Here is a 16,728-nt window from a genome sequence, read left to right as displayed (position 1 = left end):
CATGCACGCACTTTATAAGAACATTTTGAAAGATATGTTAATGCCCTTTGACCAAAGCACTGAGCCATACATTCAGACACTGTCTGTGGCCATGAATACTAATAATAATTGTTTTTAATTGGTTACTAAACTACAAAACACAAACAAGTATTGAGTTAATCTGAGCCGTTCTTTCTGTGTCTGTGTGTATTTGCTCTACAGTATATGGCTAATGACAGGTGGACCGTAGGAAACCTTAGCCTCTAGTGTTGAGTCACAGACTCGGATCAACCTTGTGGTGGCTCCTTTGGGATTTAGGGAACTAAACTAGTCTCACCCCCACGACACACCCACACGCACGCGCACACACACACACACACACACACACACACCGGAGCTGAAACTGTGACTCAGCCGCAGAGACTAATGTGGTCTCATCAGCTGACTGCTGTTTAATACTTCTTTTTTTTTTTACCAGTCAGCGATCTCCGAGCACATGATCCACTCAAGACGCACACTGCTGTTTGTTCCCAGGGACAGGGCCAGTCCATGGACACAGCCCTTATTGTCCTGTCTGTCTAGTGACTATCATCTGCTCTGAAATCAGACTGAAAACGCTGTTTAGGGACGCCACTGTTTATAGGGGACTTCGTTTACTGATGGGGTGTTTTGGTTTGTTTTTAACCCATTTTGGGCGGGAACCCCTGTTGGTGTTTCTAGCATTATGTTATAATTTAGCTATTGGAAAAATAGCAGATCTACAAGCTCATAGCGTGCCACCGAGTGGCGTGCTACGAGCTTGTAGGTCTGCTATTTTTTTAAAGTCGTGAAAATGTGGTGCAAATCTTTTAATATATATATTTCAGAGCGAACATTTTTAACTAAAATATTTGCTTCTGAAGGGTCCCTGGAACTATATATTTTGAGGTGGGGGTCCGTGGCCCAAGATAGAGATAATTCTGGGGGTCCTTGTCATGAAAAAGTTTGAGCACCACTGACATAGAAACATGGGTTTTTCAGAAAAATGTTAGGATTTTGAAGCCTTTTTTTTAATCGACCTCAGTCCAAAGTGGGTTAAGGTGCACAGATTAATGAGGGTATGACTCACTAACGACTAACGAGCATAAGCACGTGTTGCAGCTGTGTGGACGTATGTTTGTTTAGTTTACGAGGTGGAATTTTCAAAGTCAGCCCTTTTTCCACGTATATTTAGTTGCGTTTTAACTTCTGCAAAATTGAACACAGTGAAGTTGAGACACAAGCACACATGGTGGAATGTGCTGAATGCTGAACAAATGGAAATTTAAGCTTTTATACCCCAGATGTTTGTGAAATGTTTCCCTTCCCCCTAAAGAAAAGAGATGAAAAGTGGGGGGAAAACGGATATCCCAAGATGTTCAAGATGACAATAACACTGATAGAGAAATGTTGCATTACTACAGTACTTGATCCTGTCATTACGGTCAATTTACAATTACAATTTAGGCATTTAGCAGACGCTCTTAATCCAGAGCGATTTACATTAGGCAAATTATAGCATTTGAAACGGACTTGAAACAGACAGAAATCATGAAATCATGTGAAACTAAAGCCCAGTTCCCTAGTGGAACTTGTAGAGTGAAACTCGGTATGATGAAAATGTTTATCTTTCACCACCAGCTGTTCTCCCTAACTGTGAGGGAAGTGAAATGTTTGTGTGGTAAAATGTGTGGAACTGAAGCTCTTATTGTTGGATATATAGAAGTAACTGTTGTTCCTTCTATCTCCACAGATATTGTTTGATCAGGCCCAGAGATCAATCAAGACGCAGCTTCAAACATTTGTCAAAGAGTAAGTACCGATGAAGTCTCCATTGCCATTGGCATGCTGCTCGTATTTGTGGGTGTTTTCAGCTTTCCAGAATGTTACTTCTTTCCCTTTATCTAGACGATTTATATTGTAGCCAATAGCCATTCACATGCTGCTCTCATCCAAGTGGCTTAGTGTCTGCAGTATTAGAACGATCGTAATATCCTATATCATCCATAATTATGTGATAGGAGAGATCAATCCACCACTACCCCCATTTATTCAAGATAATCATTTGGAAGTGGAGGGTGGACCTTATTATTAGTGTCCTTGGGCAAGACACTGAACCCTACATTGTCTCCAATGAGTCGGTCGGTGTGAGCTCGCCACCATTGGTGTTCGCCGCTTCACCTCCCAATGTTTGAATGAATGAACCATTGTAAAGCGCTTTGAGCACTTGGAAAAGCGCTATAAAAATGCAATTCATTATTCATTATATATTGACCATGTGCTGTATGTATGGCAGAGAGGAAATGAAACAAACGAGGGGATGTGGACAGAGGTAGAAAGGGAAGGAGACAAGTAAAGGAGAACGATATGGGAGATGGGGTGTGATCCCAGAGGTCAGGGGTGGAGATGGTGGTTTTGGCTGAAGCTCTTATTCACAGCGACTCACCATGAAACACAAAGCCCCTCAGTCTTAATGTTTTCCACTCCAATTCTGTGTCTGAAGAAATCAAGCGATGCAGAACTAAGAACAAAAAGCCACGTCAGCGTATTGTGTGTCGTGGCTCAGGAATATTCCACAGAAGAAAGAGACGCACTAGAAAGTTGCCCGGAAAGATTGATGCCGAGGAAGTGTGTGGAAACGCAATCAGTACTGTCAAGACTATCGTCCCCTTCATGCAGATCAGTGTTGATTTTGTCAAATGTTCGTTGACTATCCAGTATACGTAAAAGACACAAGTCATTTTACACTTGGTTGCATGCTGAAAATAGCATGTGATCTTGTAGATTGGCTATTTTCAGCAAGTGTAAAATCGTAGTAACCAATATTTAGTCGACTAAAACTAGACTAACACTAAAACATTGGAGGTCACTAAAATGTGACTAAAACATTTTTTTTTAAGGATTAGATGCCTGTCGAAAGTGCACACTCAATTAATATTGCCAACGCTGCCTGGAAGCCAGTTCCCTCACAAACGGCCTATACTCCCAGAGCCTCGCAGTCGGAGCAGTGGAATAATAAGACGCTGTTTTGCGTGGGCGAAACAAATTAAATACAGACGAGTGAGAGCAAGCCTCAGAGGTTTAGTTTTATTTAGTGGGTGGCCTCATTGATTCAACAGGGATGCCGGTTTAAAGGTTCAATCTGGGACTTTTATGTTATTTTAACAAAACTGTAGCGTAGAGTATGTTCATACAATATAACTAGTGCATCTGCAGTATTTGGATTTTTTAATCTTCCATCTTGGCCCAGGTATGACACAATCGGTGGTTGACATTGGGCAGTAAAGTTTTTTTTAACCGCTTGGCGCACCGCCTTGGACACTATAGCTATGCCACCATCTTTATTGTAGTTTTGACATCGTTGCGATTGGAGAGATGTGAAACTTAACGGCTTGCAGCATCAACTCACATTGTCATTGCATATTCACATTCAAATGAGCGGTGTATACTCTCCTTTGTGATAGTTATTTATTGCCATAGATAGATGATTATGAATCGTGAGAGGGAGACAGACAGTTCGGGGAGCTCTGGATAAATAAGAAAATAAGAAATGTCGGATCATGTTTTGTTTCTGGAGGCCAGAGACTCGACCACCGTCCCACCATGACTGGGCGCTGATCATCAGATCCAGGTTCAACAACACAGACTGCTGACACACGGCCCTCAAACCAGATCTACACTAATGACATTAAGAAATTAGATTATTGGGACATCAGCTTCTGCCTCCAGCTGTTGCCCTAGCTCTGCAATATTTAAAAAAACTCGAAAATGGTGGATGTGTCCCTGGGCAGTGGACTAACTGTGTATATCACATTCTATTGTGTATTATTCTTTCTTTTTTTTCAATAATTTGACCAAATCGCCCTTCATTCTCTGTCGTTGCATAGCCAGAGATAACCTCGTGTCCGTTTACATGCAACTTTACAGCCCGCAGGATTGTTGAAAACAAATAATGGAAATGTCTTCTTTGACCTTAGATAGGGGGATTTCTGAAAACACAACACGTGTCTCACTCACTCTGACTGTAAGCCTGCATGGTCCATGTGCTGTTTGTGTGCGACACCATCTGGTGATAACCGTGACCCTGAACATACAGTACAGCGCATACAGTACAACATGTTTCATTTGGAGAGGTGGCATTCAGCTTGTATATTTGTCTTAAATTAGACGACGTTTATGAAAGCTTGGAGCCACCCACAGGATTTGATCCTAGACATGTTGGATTAGTACGTACCGTTTCAGAGACTAGTATCAACTGGTTAAACCCTATATAGACATACTGTAGTTGACTGGAGTCCCCCAGGCGTGATTATGAATCCCACCACAGACCCGTCTGATTGGCTCCCGGGGGAAGGCATAGTTTTACTCATAGATGCCTCATTGGCTGCTGCAGTTCGTTGGACGGGAGGGCGGAAGAATTTACAATGGTACGCCGGAAGAGTGGACACGCTGCCACTCAAGTGACTACTGGCCAATCACAGCACATCTTTTCCGGGACTTCTACCTTTTATATGTCTATGGTTTTACTGAGGTTAGGGTTGGGCTAACCTCACGTCACCAGGCCCTTCCACCTCAGAGGAAAGCCTGGGCTGTGAACCGGTCTGGAGCGGATGGTAAAATACGTCATGTTGTAGTCAATGATTTGTAGTCATCTGGCAGGAAACCACAAGGCGGAATCAGAAGTAACCAAAAAAAGTGCTGTTCTGCTCTTCTTCTCAATCAAAATACATTTCCCTGTAACGTCCCCATCCTCCTCTCTTTTGCCATAGAGACCTGCGCAAGTTCAAAGAGGCCAAGAAGCAGTTTGACAAGGTGAGCGAGGAGAAGGAGGCGGCGCTCACCAAGAACGCCCAGGCTCCGCGCAACAAGCAGCACGAGGTGGAGGAGGCCACCAACATCCTGACCGCCACGCGCAAGTGCTTCCGCCACATCGTCCTGGACTACGTCCTACAGGTAGGACCTCGTCCTATTGGGAGCACTTTATGTGATTGTGTTTCTAGTTTTTTTAAGGCATTAAGGCCTGAGACAAAATGTCTTCTAAATCTAAAACTGTTTATTTTTCATGTAAGGACCCCGTAATTTTCTTTTACGTATTTGGCTGCAGACCGCCATCTCAAAACGCATGCTTCCTCCTTGGACAACCAGAAGCAGTTAAACATTTTCACCTTCACAATTTTTCATGAATTTTCAAAAAATTGCAGATCTACAGTACATGCTCATAACGTAGTACGCGCCATGAGCTTTTTTTGACTAGCCAAAGAAATCTAATATGACACATGCTTTCCCGCTTTTAATGGGTTATTCCCCTTAGTATTTCTCTATTGAAACGGTTCCATCATAATCATGGGATTGGGGGTAAAACCTCTGGGTCCCGACCCAGAGTTTGGGAAGCACATCTGTATAATGTATATACGTTCACACACTGCAGAATATATAGGCCCCAATGGATCTGTATGGGGACGAGGAAAGGTGGAGTCGGCCTAAGAATGCTGATGTGGCATAGTGGGAAATGAACAACAGCTGTGTTAGCCTCATATGTCTGTAGCCCTTAGTTGGAGCTGCTAGCATCTTGCTGGGTGGTGCCCAGCAAGATGCTAGCAGCTCCAACTAGGGCTGTTACCATCATCACATTTTACATTACCATTTATTTGTCATACAAATAATTTGCGATATCATTGAGCTTGTAGATATTCTATTGAAACCTATTTACACCATCTATTTTCTGAAAGTTATTCTGAAGATTGATAACTGACAATTAATATATGCAGTAATTAATAATGAATGTGCAAAATAATTGCAATGATCTCAAATAATTGTGATTAGGTGATTATGTAATAATTGTGACGACTCCCAAAACCACCATTTATATTGCGTTCACACACGGGATGCAATGATTCATGTAGCTGCTCCAAAAGATACTGCCATTCGTCTTAGCGTCTGCCTGTGTGAACGCACCATTTAAAGCAAGGGGTTAGCCTGGAAACCAAACTAATGTGCCAAAAAATAATTGTAGTTTGAGAGGACAGAAGAGGTCTTTATTCACAAGGTGATTTTCAAAATGGTCTCTCTTTCCTGTGTTAATGATCCACATGCCAAAAGATATCTCTCTAGGTCCACGTTTTAATGATCCAAATACCTCTAGGTCCAATTAATGTGAAGTCCATTCTTGTGGAAGCCACAGTGGAGTACAATATGTCATCTTCTCTCTGATGGCTCCCCTGACCTTTTCCCAGTGAAGACCATTCATCATCACTGACTACAGTATAGCCCTGCTGCACACGCACTGAAAGCTGCATGCTTTGTGATGAAGGAACTGGTTAGCTGTAGCAGGGCTATGGTTTCCCTGCCTCGTAGCCACTGATAGTGTCGTGTTTCAGAATGATACCCATCTCTGGAGCCATAATGTATGCTAGTGGCTGCCTGCTGGCACAGGATCAAATCCTGTCAAGCCCGTATGCATAGTTGTGTGCACTCTGGTAGTTATATGCATGCCCTTCAAGGTGAGGTAGCAGCATTATTAAACATAGCAACAGAGCCCTTGTCTTTTCTATGGCTGTTGTTGTAGAGATGATGATAAGGAGTGTGCTTTGTGATAAGGGAATGCTAGATTCTGCTGTGGTATCTGATATTTTAGAGTCGCAATATCTGTCCATGAGCCACATAACATAAGGCTTACAGGAGCTCACTTCCATCCATCAGGGTGCATTGTTTGTCTCAAGCATTACTTAAACAAAGTTATAGATTGTACAAAAGTGGATTGCCATTTCCCCCAGGTTTATAGATGTATTTTTGAGTGGTGCAACCACTCCCTTAAGGAGCTATGTGTGTGTGTGGGTGCCTGCCTGGCTGGGTATGAGCACGAAAACAGCATGGTTGTTTTTCACCACCTGTGCGCAACCTAACGCACACACACATATTAACTGTATATATGATGATTTCGGGTGTGCCAGTACAGTACAGTGACAGTACAGTAGAGGGTACAGTAGAGGGACCGGCACAAGGTAACTCTGTCATTTCTCAACCGTTTCGGACGCGGGGCGGCTGTCCGGAACAGGGCCGGCACCCTGGGTGCGTTCCTGGGGGTCTGGAACTCCACATGGTAACTGTTATTTCTCTACCGTTTCGGACGCGGGGAGTTGCACCACTCACTTCACACAGGTGTAAAAAAGAAAATCATCTGTAAGCAAATAGCACATGAATGTTCTTTATATCTAATCTAACCAAGGCTGGGAGATATGACTTCAAATCAATATTTAAAAAAAATTCATTACTATTAATAAATAAAGAATAATGAAAATAGCCGATCTACAAGGTCACAACGATGCAACACGTGAGATTGTATTGTAGATTGGCTATTTTAGCTATTTTTTTGTATGCCACCAGTACAAAACTCAACTGTACAGCAAAGGATAAGGGTTAAGTGGCTAGTCAGTCACACCAATTGATTTAGTCAATTATAATACATCTATTCAAATTTGTTCATTTCCTATTCTAGGCTGAACATTCTCTAGCAGATCAATATATTTGATAGATTGTCTATTTCTGGCTAGTAAGTAAGTACATTAAGTGCTTTACATGATGCAATAAAATACAAGAAAAGGAAAACAAGGCAGATACAAATTACTGTACAATTCAAATCAAATGAAAATACAAGCGTAATTAATCGATACATATACGATGCTTGTATATTTATTGCTTGTGCAAAAAGGAACGTTTTAAGGCTGTTTTTTAAAAATGTCCACAGAGGGTGCAAATCTCAGGGCTATTGGAAGAGCATTCCAGAGTTTGGCTGCTACAGCCTGCAAAGCTTTGTCACCTCTAGGATAATAGTGGCTGTAGATGGGGAGAAAAGGAGCCTGCTAGCAGCCCGCTGGGGGATTCCAGTCAGCCATTTACAGTATACAGTATATACTAGGGTTTAAGTTGTTAAGTAGTCTACCATTATTGACAAAAGCATGTCTCAGAGGGAGATGGGGGGGGGCTTATGTTGTAATAGCGCACTGCTTCATCAGAAACCCTCCTTCCTCAAAATGAGGCATGGTTTTGGGAAATTTAATTTCTGTCTGGTTCTGGTTGGTCTGTTCATGTAGGGAATCTATAACTCTACAAGTGATTTAAAGAGGCTTTAAAGTTCCACATCAGACTGGCGTTGTCGGCACATTAAAAAAAAAAATCCCCCTGACGTTTTTTAGTATTTGCAACTTTCATGAAATATTTGGCACGTTTTTACCACATTTTTCTTTCGCAATACTTTCACTTGTGGTGAGAAATCCGTATACCAGCCACTAAGTGAAGTGCCTGTGAATTCAGTTTGTGGCTTGATAAGCTTGTCTACTCTAGTCTAGTCTAGTAGCCATTCTGCATTTAAGTCCGACGTCGTTTTGTAGTGCTACTGTACGTTACGTTAGGTCCGGGTCCAAGTGGCACCTAACCTGACGCTGCCAGATGAGGGCGGTATTGGGGAAACATATTCCCCAACACAACACTCATCTGGGATCTCTGACGGAGTTGAGCCCTGAGTCAGATCTGCTTCGTACCGAACCAATCAGCGTGAGCTAAGGGCGGGATATGTGCGAAACCGGATGTAAAGCTATATAGACACGTCAATATGATTGGTTGTGTTTGCACGCCCACACGGTGATAGACAGATGCTCCCATCCAATCATCTACCATGTATCTTGAAAAAAAGGAACAGCCCCGTCATCGAATTTGCTTCCGCGATCCCAGATCCCAATAAGCTGTGAAACAAATTTGTGTAGCAAGCTTTTTGGATCTGGCAGCGTCAGGTTAAGTGGCACCAGCTCCCGTCCGCATCTCATTGTAAATAGAATATCTCAACGCGTGAATCTTTATTTTTCAGAAAGGAAGCCATTGAGGGTTAAAATGGGTCTTAATGGTTCCAACTCGAGTAGAATTATTAATGTTTTGTACAAGTGTCCATGGTGTGGAGACAATAAAGACTATTATTATTATCATTATTATTAGTAAAATATTTCTGGGGCATCGTTAGAATGTGTTCAGGGTTGAGTTTGCATTAATGAGGATTTAGTTGACACAATGAAATAAAATGGCGATAGTATTCCATGTGGGGCAGACGGCCTGTCACAGCCAGATTTGGGAGAGCAGCGCAGCTTTGTTGTTGCGAGAAAAGCAGTAAAATGAGACTTGTGGTTGTTTTCGTCTCAGATTTAGTCCGACGTCTCAGATTTAGCGTCACAGTATAACTCTACATATCATGGGGACACACAAACGACACAAAAGTAGGACACGGAAGTATCTCAGGAGGGGGCGCTCACGTCACAGCTGAAATACTGAATTTGGGCACTTATAGTAACTGAACTAACCACCACTTTGGTACTTGGCATGCCCACCCCTATTTTATACTCTGTCATGTCATACCATGTTGTGCAAAGTAGCTCAAATAGTTGATCTACAAGTAGTCTCGCGTGCAGGCCAGACACGACACTCCCACTCCCACTCCCACTATTTTCATATGCTCATATTCCAGGTCAGGAGCAGACAGATAAATAAATTATTGACTGGACTGAAATTGAACAAAATGTTCAGTTTTCAGCCTTGTTTATATGGCGTGTATGCTTAATTACACAGTTGATTTTGACAGGAAAGTTGGTCGAGCGAGAGTGGATGATATACAGCATGGCAGAGGCTGCAAGCTCACAGAATCACACATGGTGTGTGTGTTGTGTGTTGTGTTGTGTGTGTGCGCACGTGTGTGCACGTGTGTGTGTGTGTGTGTTGTGTGTTGTGTTGTGTGCGCGCGCGTGCGTGTGTGTGTGTGTGTGTGTGTGTGTGTGTGTGTGTGTGTGTGTGTGTGTGTGTGTGTGTGTGTGTGTGTGTGTGTGTGTGTGTGTGTGTGTGTGTGTGTGTGTGTGTGTGTGTGTGTGTGTGTGTGTGTGTGTGTGTGTGTGTGTGTGTGTGTGCGTGCGTGCGTGCGTGTGTGTGCGTGTCCTGCGAGAGCCCACGGTGCCACGTTGTGCCCTGAATGGAAATATACAGACCAGAAATAATTAGAACACAGACTGAACTGCATGCTGGAAAATGAAAATCTCCCAAATATACCAAAGAGTGAGTGGTGTAGCTTTAGGAAAACAAACATCCGTAAGCACTTAAGCACTGTTTCAACAGAAACGGGAATAACATATTGTAATTTGTAACACATTGTGAACTTATAGATCTCTTATATTTTTTTAATGTTTTATGTTATTAAAAATATATATAATAACCCCATTAAAATCCGGAAAGCATCCGTGCCATTTTAGATGTGTCACGATAAAAAAGGCAGATATATGAGCTTGTAGATCTGCTATTTTTGAAAAATCATGATAATTTGTGCAAATCGTTGCATTGAATATATATTGTTTATATCAAACATTTTTAACTCAAATATTTTTTTCGGAGGGTCCCTGGAGCGAAATGGGGGTCCGCGGCCAAATACATTTTTATTGGGTGAATGGGTGTCCTTGACATGAAAACGTTTGAGAACCAGTGATATGGTCTCTCAGAAAACTGTTTTTGACATAATCATTTTGTAGAATCGGCCTCAGGTCTTAATGTGATAATAATGATAATGACTGATGGCATGCGAGGTTGAAAGGCTTTCATCATGACCTCTATGGCCTTAGTGTTTCTCAACTAGAGGCTCGGGGGTTACATCCAGGTCATCAGATGTTTTCACAGGGTCGGGGGACAGTACGACAAGATGTATAGGAATATTGCTGCTATAAGATAGATACCGGTAACTAGATAGACTTTTATTTTGATCCCCATCCATGGGGACTGTCACACTCAGCAGCACAGCTTTAAGCATGAAACACGGGATAGGTAAGAAATGGAGAGAGATACAGTACAAGTAAGATTGAAAAAAATATACTGTATCGGTATAATAAAGAAACAATAGTAGAATCTGCTATTTTTGAATTGCAAAAAGTATAAAGTATGGTTAGTGGTTAAAAAAAACCCCCAAAAAAACAAGATGCTTTCCCGGTTTCAGTTAGTTTAAATCCGTGAAAAATCAGTTTTTCCATTGCTCTGTGTCCTCCTCCACCTACTGTATATACCGTAGCATAGTAGTGAACTTACTGTACCACCAGGCAGGAGCCAAACGCTGGTCACTTGTGGTAACTTTCTGGTTAGGTTTTTCTGCGCCGCCTGCCAAACGTAATTTGGCAATCCTGTTCTGCTGCACAAAGATCGAGTTGGTTGGCAAAACACCGGTGATGACTGATGACGGTGGCTTTTGAATCTTAGGGTACACGAGTCATTGTGGCCGCTGGGCAAAACGGATGGCTTCCGTTTGGCTCCGGCAAGAGCAGCCAAACTCTATTCATCTATTCATCCATCCATCCTATTCATCCATCCTTCTATTCATTCTTTCATTTATTCATTCATATGGACACATTGGGTCGAGCCACGAAGAAACTGGGAAAAATAATGAAAGATCAGGGGAAAGAAATGGAAAGTGTAAAAAAAGCATTAGTCAAAACATTGAATAAGATTTAAAATGTAATGAGATTTTAAATCACATTTCACACACCCGGTACAGGGTGTCACACGGCAGTGTTGATTTCATCGACTAAACTAAATAAAAACGACCTAAAACTAAGCTACTGTATGATGACTAAAACTAAGACTAAATATACTGACAATTTCGTCAACAAATACAAACTAGACTAAAATGATAGGGACTAGTGGAGAAGAGATCCAGTAGAATTGTATTCAAAAGTCTTTGACTAAACTAAATCAAACATTTCTGTCAATCTACACACACACACACACACACACACACACACACACACACACACACACACACACACACACGTGTCACTCACTCACTCACTCACTGTGCGTGGTGTGTGCGCGTGTTCATGTTAAACCATAAACTCGTGTTTCTTCTGAGACTAAACTGAACCTCCCAGTGCAGACAGTCACAAAGTGTGTGATGTTAATTAGCTCTGCAGAGAATGAAGAAACTTCTGTCACAGACACGTGCACACACGCCGTCACGCCCAGCCTCTGGCTCTAAATAAACGGCACACGTGCATGCTCATGTGCACCACACAAACCGTTGAATTTGCATTAAACAAAGCCACGCGATCATGCACTTAAAGTACACATGACAAACATTAGCATTACAGTGGAAATATCACAGTGTTTTTACAAAAAGATATTGGCATTTATTTTTGCACAAAGAGAAGCTGCCAACAGCCTGACTGGCTCTAAACGGGGACCCGTAGCTCCCCCTGCTGACTAAACGAAGCTAGTGTTTTGCTGTGACAGACTTTACTACAGTTCATTTCACGCCTGTCTGCTTACCTTCTCTTGTCTCTCGCATCACTTGTGCCTACCGGTCTATGACCACAAGGCAGACTTTTCGCTTCTCTCTCCCTGTCTCTCCTCTTCTCAAGTCTTTATACCACGTACTGTAGTGTGCAAACGGATACCATTCAGAAGAAGGAACCATGGACATACTGTAGCACATTTTGACCTGAGATCAGATTCTAAAAATGTCTTCTACATCCTGACAGTTTTCTGAAAAAGCTTCTTCGATTTCAAAAATAGCAGACCTACAAGCTCGTAGCACGCCACTCGGTGGCTCGCTATGAGCTTGTAGATCTGCTATTTTTCAATAGCTAAAGCATAACATAATTCCAACACCAAAAGGGGTTCCTGCACAAAATGGGTTTTAAAGCGCCTCAAAGTGTGCTATGATCAGTGTACATGATATGTTAATTTTCTTCCCCCTTACATTTAGTTTTGCTACTCTTTATTATTTCACTATTATTGTTTATTATTAATGCTACAATGTTGAGGAACCAAAGCCAATGGATTTTACTCTTGTGTTTACAAATTGTAAATGATTTTTAGCTGACCTCATACTGGACGAAGGCTTATGCACCTGCTTTTCGTAATAATTTATATATTTTTTGTATTATATCTCTATATAGCTTGCTGTCTATGACTATGTCATGTACAGTATGTCAAATTGTTGTACACGTTCCTTTTTGTACACAGGGTGCCATTGAAAAAGAGACCTTGGTCTCAATGGATTCCCCTTAAGTTAAAGGTGTCAATCAAACAATAATAATCTTGAATATGTCTCTCTCTCTCCCATCCAGATCAACGTGCTACAATCCAAAAGAAGATCGGAAATCCTCAAATCGGTAAACATAGTGTTTCGTTTCTAATTTTCTATCATCCCTTCCGTGTCCGATTGTCCGTCCAAAAGAGCAGCTGTGGTCCAGGAGGCGGCGGCCATATTTGTTTTGGAATAACACAACGTGTCGTTCTGTCAACCACAGATGCTGTCCTTCATGTACGCCCACTTGACCTTCTTCCATCAAGGCTACGACCTCTTCAGTGAACTACAACCCCTCATGAAGCAGCTAGGAGGACAGGTAACCATATACAACCCCTCTAACCATATACAACACATACTACAACCCCTCATGAAGAAGCTAGGCCAGGTAACCATATACAACCCCTCTAACCCTATACAACACACTTCATCTAAATTGTACTTTAGTTTTGACAGGTAGCCAGCTTGTCTTTGTACCCGCAAAGAGTAGTTGTTTGGGATTATGGACACACATTATGGACACTTGTTTAAATGTATTGTGTGCACACCATTCAACCATCCACTCACTCATGTCCTCCATGGTCACTTACTTGCACACATGGGGATTCACTATACACTCAAACACTCTCTCACGCCTTCATGCCTTCCTCATTCACACATGAACTCCTTATAGCTCACAAGACACTTGTTTTCAAGAATCCTCATCCTCATTTTAAATGGCTTCATACACACTCTTTTGATGATGATGATAGTTTATTTGGTCCTTTTCAGCACAATATATAACAGACCAAAAGGGTGTAGGCTGAAGCTAGAAGCTTATTTTTGTCTACCCCGATTGTATACAGGAAAAAAGATTACAAAATCAATCAGCAGTATTCGACAGAAGAGAAAAAAGTAACAGAGGAAAACAGAAACCTCTGAAGGAAAATCAGGGTTTCATACCTTCGACTCGGGCTCACACTCCCAGGATGCCACCAGTTATTTCCGTCTCTTTGTACTCACACTCTCACAGCCGGTATTCATTTTTCTTTTTTTTTAGATCAATGTATATTTGGAAGAAAAAAGGGGGTGACAGCCACCGGCACAGTGCTGGCTTGTAAGTGCATTCTCCTGCCAATTTCCGAGGGCAATTGAGAAGACAAACTGTGAGATATTTTCATTCCGCACATTCAGTGCCCGACTCTGCGGAACACTGTTCAATTAAAGACCAATAAAAACTGTTAAATCACAGCTGAGTAGGATAATCTGGCAGTGCCTACAATTTTCCAAAACGTGTGACAGGGCAGCCGGTGAATGGGGAAGGGTTATGGACAGATTGTTTGGTTCTGCACTATAGGGAAAATAGCCTAGCCTATATGGCTGTAGGACCAGTAAGAATATTCTCTTTTGCAATGAGAATGATCATTATTATCAGAAGGCATCTTTACTGGGAAAGCATTTGTGTCCTTTCAGATTTCAACTACTTTAACCAATTATTTTATACTTTGGCTATTTAGAAATAGCAGACATACAAGCTCATACTTACTCATACTTCGTGCCGCGCTATGAGCTAGTGCATCTGCAATTTTTTTTTATCGTGAAAAATGGTTTATTAAAATCTTTTAAATATATTTTATAAAGCAATTTTTTTTTTTTTAAACTCCAATCCTTGCCTTCTGTGGTCCCTGGAACGAAATATTTTCAGATGGAGGTTCGGTGGCAAAAAGCATTAATCATAACGGGAAAATAATTGTTCGGCTGTAATCATTTTTTCCTTAAGTAACGGTATCAATAGTGCAAGGTAGATTTGAAAATGTAAAAAAAATGTTTGTATCAAAATATACTTAAAGTAAAAGTAGTCATTGTGCAGAATGTCCCATTTCACAAGTTGAAATTCTATAGAAAATATATATATTAAAATAGCGGAAATGTAATATAGACCATAAGTGGTTAATGTATTTAGTAAAAAGTAAACTATAAAGTAAAAATACAAATATTTTCCTCAGATGTTATGGAGGAGTAGAAGTTGAAAATCGGAAATACTCAACTAAAGTAACAAATACCTCAAAAAGTGCAATACTTAAAGTATATGAGTAAATGTACTGTAAGGTCCCTCGTTATCAAAGAATCGATACAGCTGAATTGTCATGATGAAGACTATTGACGTAGGATGTCAATGATCAAAAGGAAACGACACTAGTTGATATGAGAAAACAATACTTGATTAAATCAATGAATTACCTGCTGATTGTCATTATCTGCTGGGGTTCGCTATAACTGCCTCTGTGCCAGTTTCAGCGCAGTAGTTTAGGTAGGAACCAAAGTTCTCTAAGGTGGAACAATTGTGTTCTGAGTGAAAACTAGACCTATATTATTTGTTATAGGATTAATAAAAGTACATTAATACATGGTAACCCACCCATTTTGTCGACATAGGTGTCGTTCTCTCGCAATTTGCGGTGTTTCAGACCTATTCATAGACCTGCTGTGTGCTTTGCAATCAGCTTTTTGGTGTGTGTCTCCACATTTTGCAATCAGCTTTTTGGTGTGTGTCACTGTCTCCACATTTTCTCTTCCATGAGAAAATGTGAGAGCAGGGTGTTTGTGTGTGTGTGTATTCTTGCTGTTTGTTAACGGTTAACTTTAAAGTGAGTAGGGTATAGCAGTTCAAATCACGTCATTCACTACATCATGACTCCGTGGTCTTTGTAACTTCTCAAAGCAACATTCACAATTGTCCATGAACAATTCTCCAAGCACACAATTGCAGACTTTCGGGGGCCTGACAATGGTGTTTGTGGAAGGAAAGTGAGTACGTTTCTAAACAATTTGTGTGAAAGGCAAGCAACACAGAAGTGGGACTATTTCCCCCCCCATTATCAGATATTAGGTTCTTTGCAAAAGATTCTACCGAGTTACTCTCTCTTTTTCAATCTCTTTTGCTCTGACTCTCTGTCTCTCCCTCTCTCATCCAATTCCACGTGACGTGTATGAAATTGCCACATGCTCTGATGTCCGAAAACGTGCGTGACAGACCCAGAAGTACAGTACAACATCCTCATGAATGATATTGTTCTTGCATCGGAAACATAAACGGACACAAAGCTATTCTGAGCATTGCATAAAAAATATATTTTTGTGTTTACATGCCAATGCGCACTGTTATACATAAATATTTTCATATGTTCTGTTCTATGTAAGCACAGTCTTCGCCAACCGTGTTTCGGCTCGGGTTAGACACATTGTTTCATACCGCTAACCAGTGACCACCCTCTTGGACCACCCTACTGTTTATACACAATTAATTCTGTTGTGCATTTGTTTGATACTTGTGTGCGTGTGTGCGTGCGTGTGTGCTTGCGCGTGCGTGTCGGTGCATGAGTGCAGCCTTCATCCGCGTCTCTAGATACACACTGCTGTGGTAAACGGGGTTTCTTCCTCGCCGAGGGTCAAAGCAGCATCTGCAGGGTGATTATTATCACACAGACCCGCAGTAAGGAGGCTGGAATGAGGAAGGACTCAGAGGGCTGGAAAAGGGAGTTCCCACCGTGGTGGGACTCACAGGGAGCACGGTATATATTATAGTACAGTGCTGTCAGCTGAGAGACCGCAGCGCTCAGAGAAGACATGACACAGATGATTACATGTGGAGTAGA

The 16,728-nt window shown here is 41.5% G+C and overlaps 1 protein-coding gene across 4 annotated transcripts in view; it reads left to right on the top strand.

Moving 5' to 3' along the window:
- The window catches only part of LOC308320428 (arf-GAP with coiled-coil, ANK repeat and PH domain-containing protein 2-like), a 91,509-nt gene that overhangs the window by 31,414 nt on the left and 43,367 nt on the right, over positions 1-16,728 (top strand). For all 4 annotated transcript variants that reach the window (XM_080770822.1, XM_080770823.1, XM_080770821.1 and 1 more), the window contains exons 5-8: positions 1,751-1,809; positions 4,767-4,950; positions 13,134-13,178; positions 13,317-13,412. In XM_080770822.1, the coding sequence (XP_080626948.1) occupies positions 1,751-1,809; positions 4,767-4,950; positions 13,134-13,178; positions 13,317-13,412 (384 nt within the window). The remainder of the gene's footprint in view (positions 1-1,750; positions 1,810-4,766; positions 4,951-13,133; positions 13,179-13,316; positions 13,413-16,728) is intronic.

This window comes from Protomyctophum bolini (assembly GCF_963924005.1).
Source record: "Protomyctophum bolini genome assembly, chromosome: 8".
NCBI lineage: Eukaryota > Metazoa > Chordata > Actinopteri > Myctophiformes > Myctophidae > Protomyctophum > Protomyctophum bolini.
The sequence above is the reverse complement of the archived record's forward strand: the minus strand, read 5'-3'. Positions and strand labels throughout refer to the sequence as shown.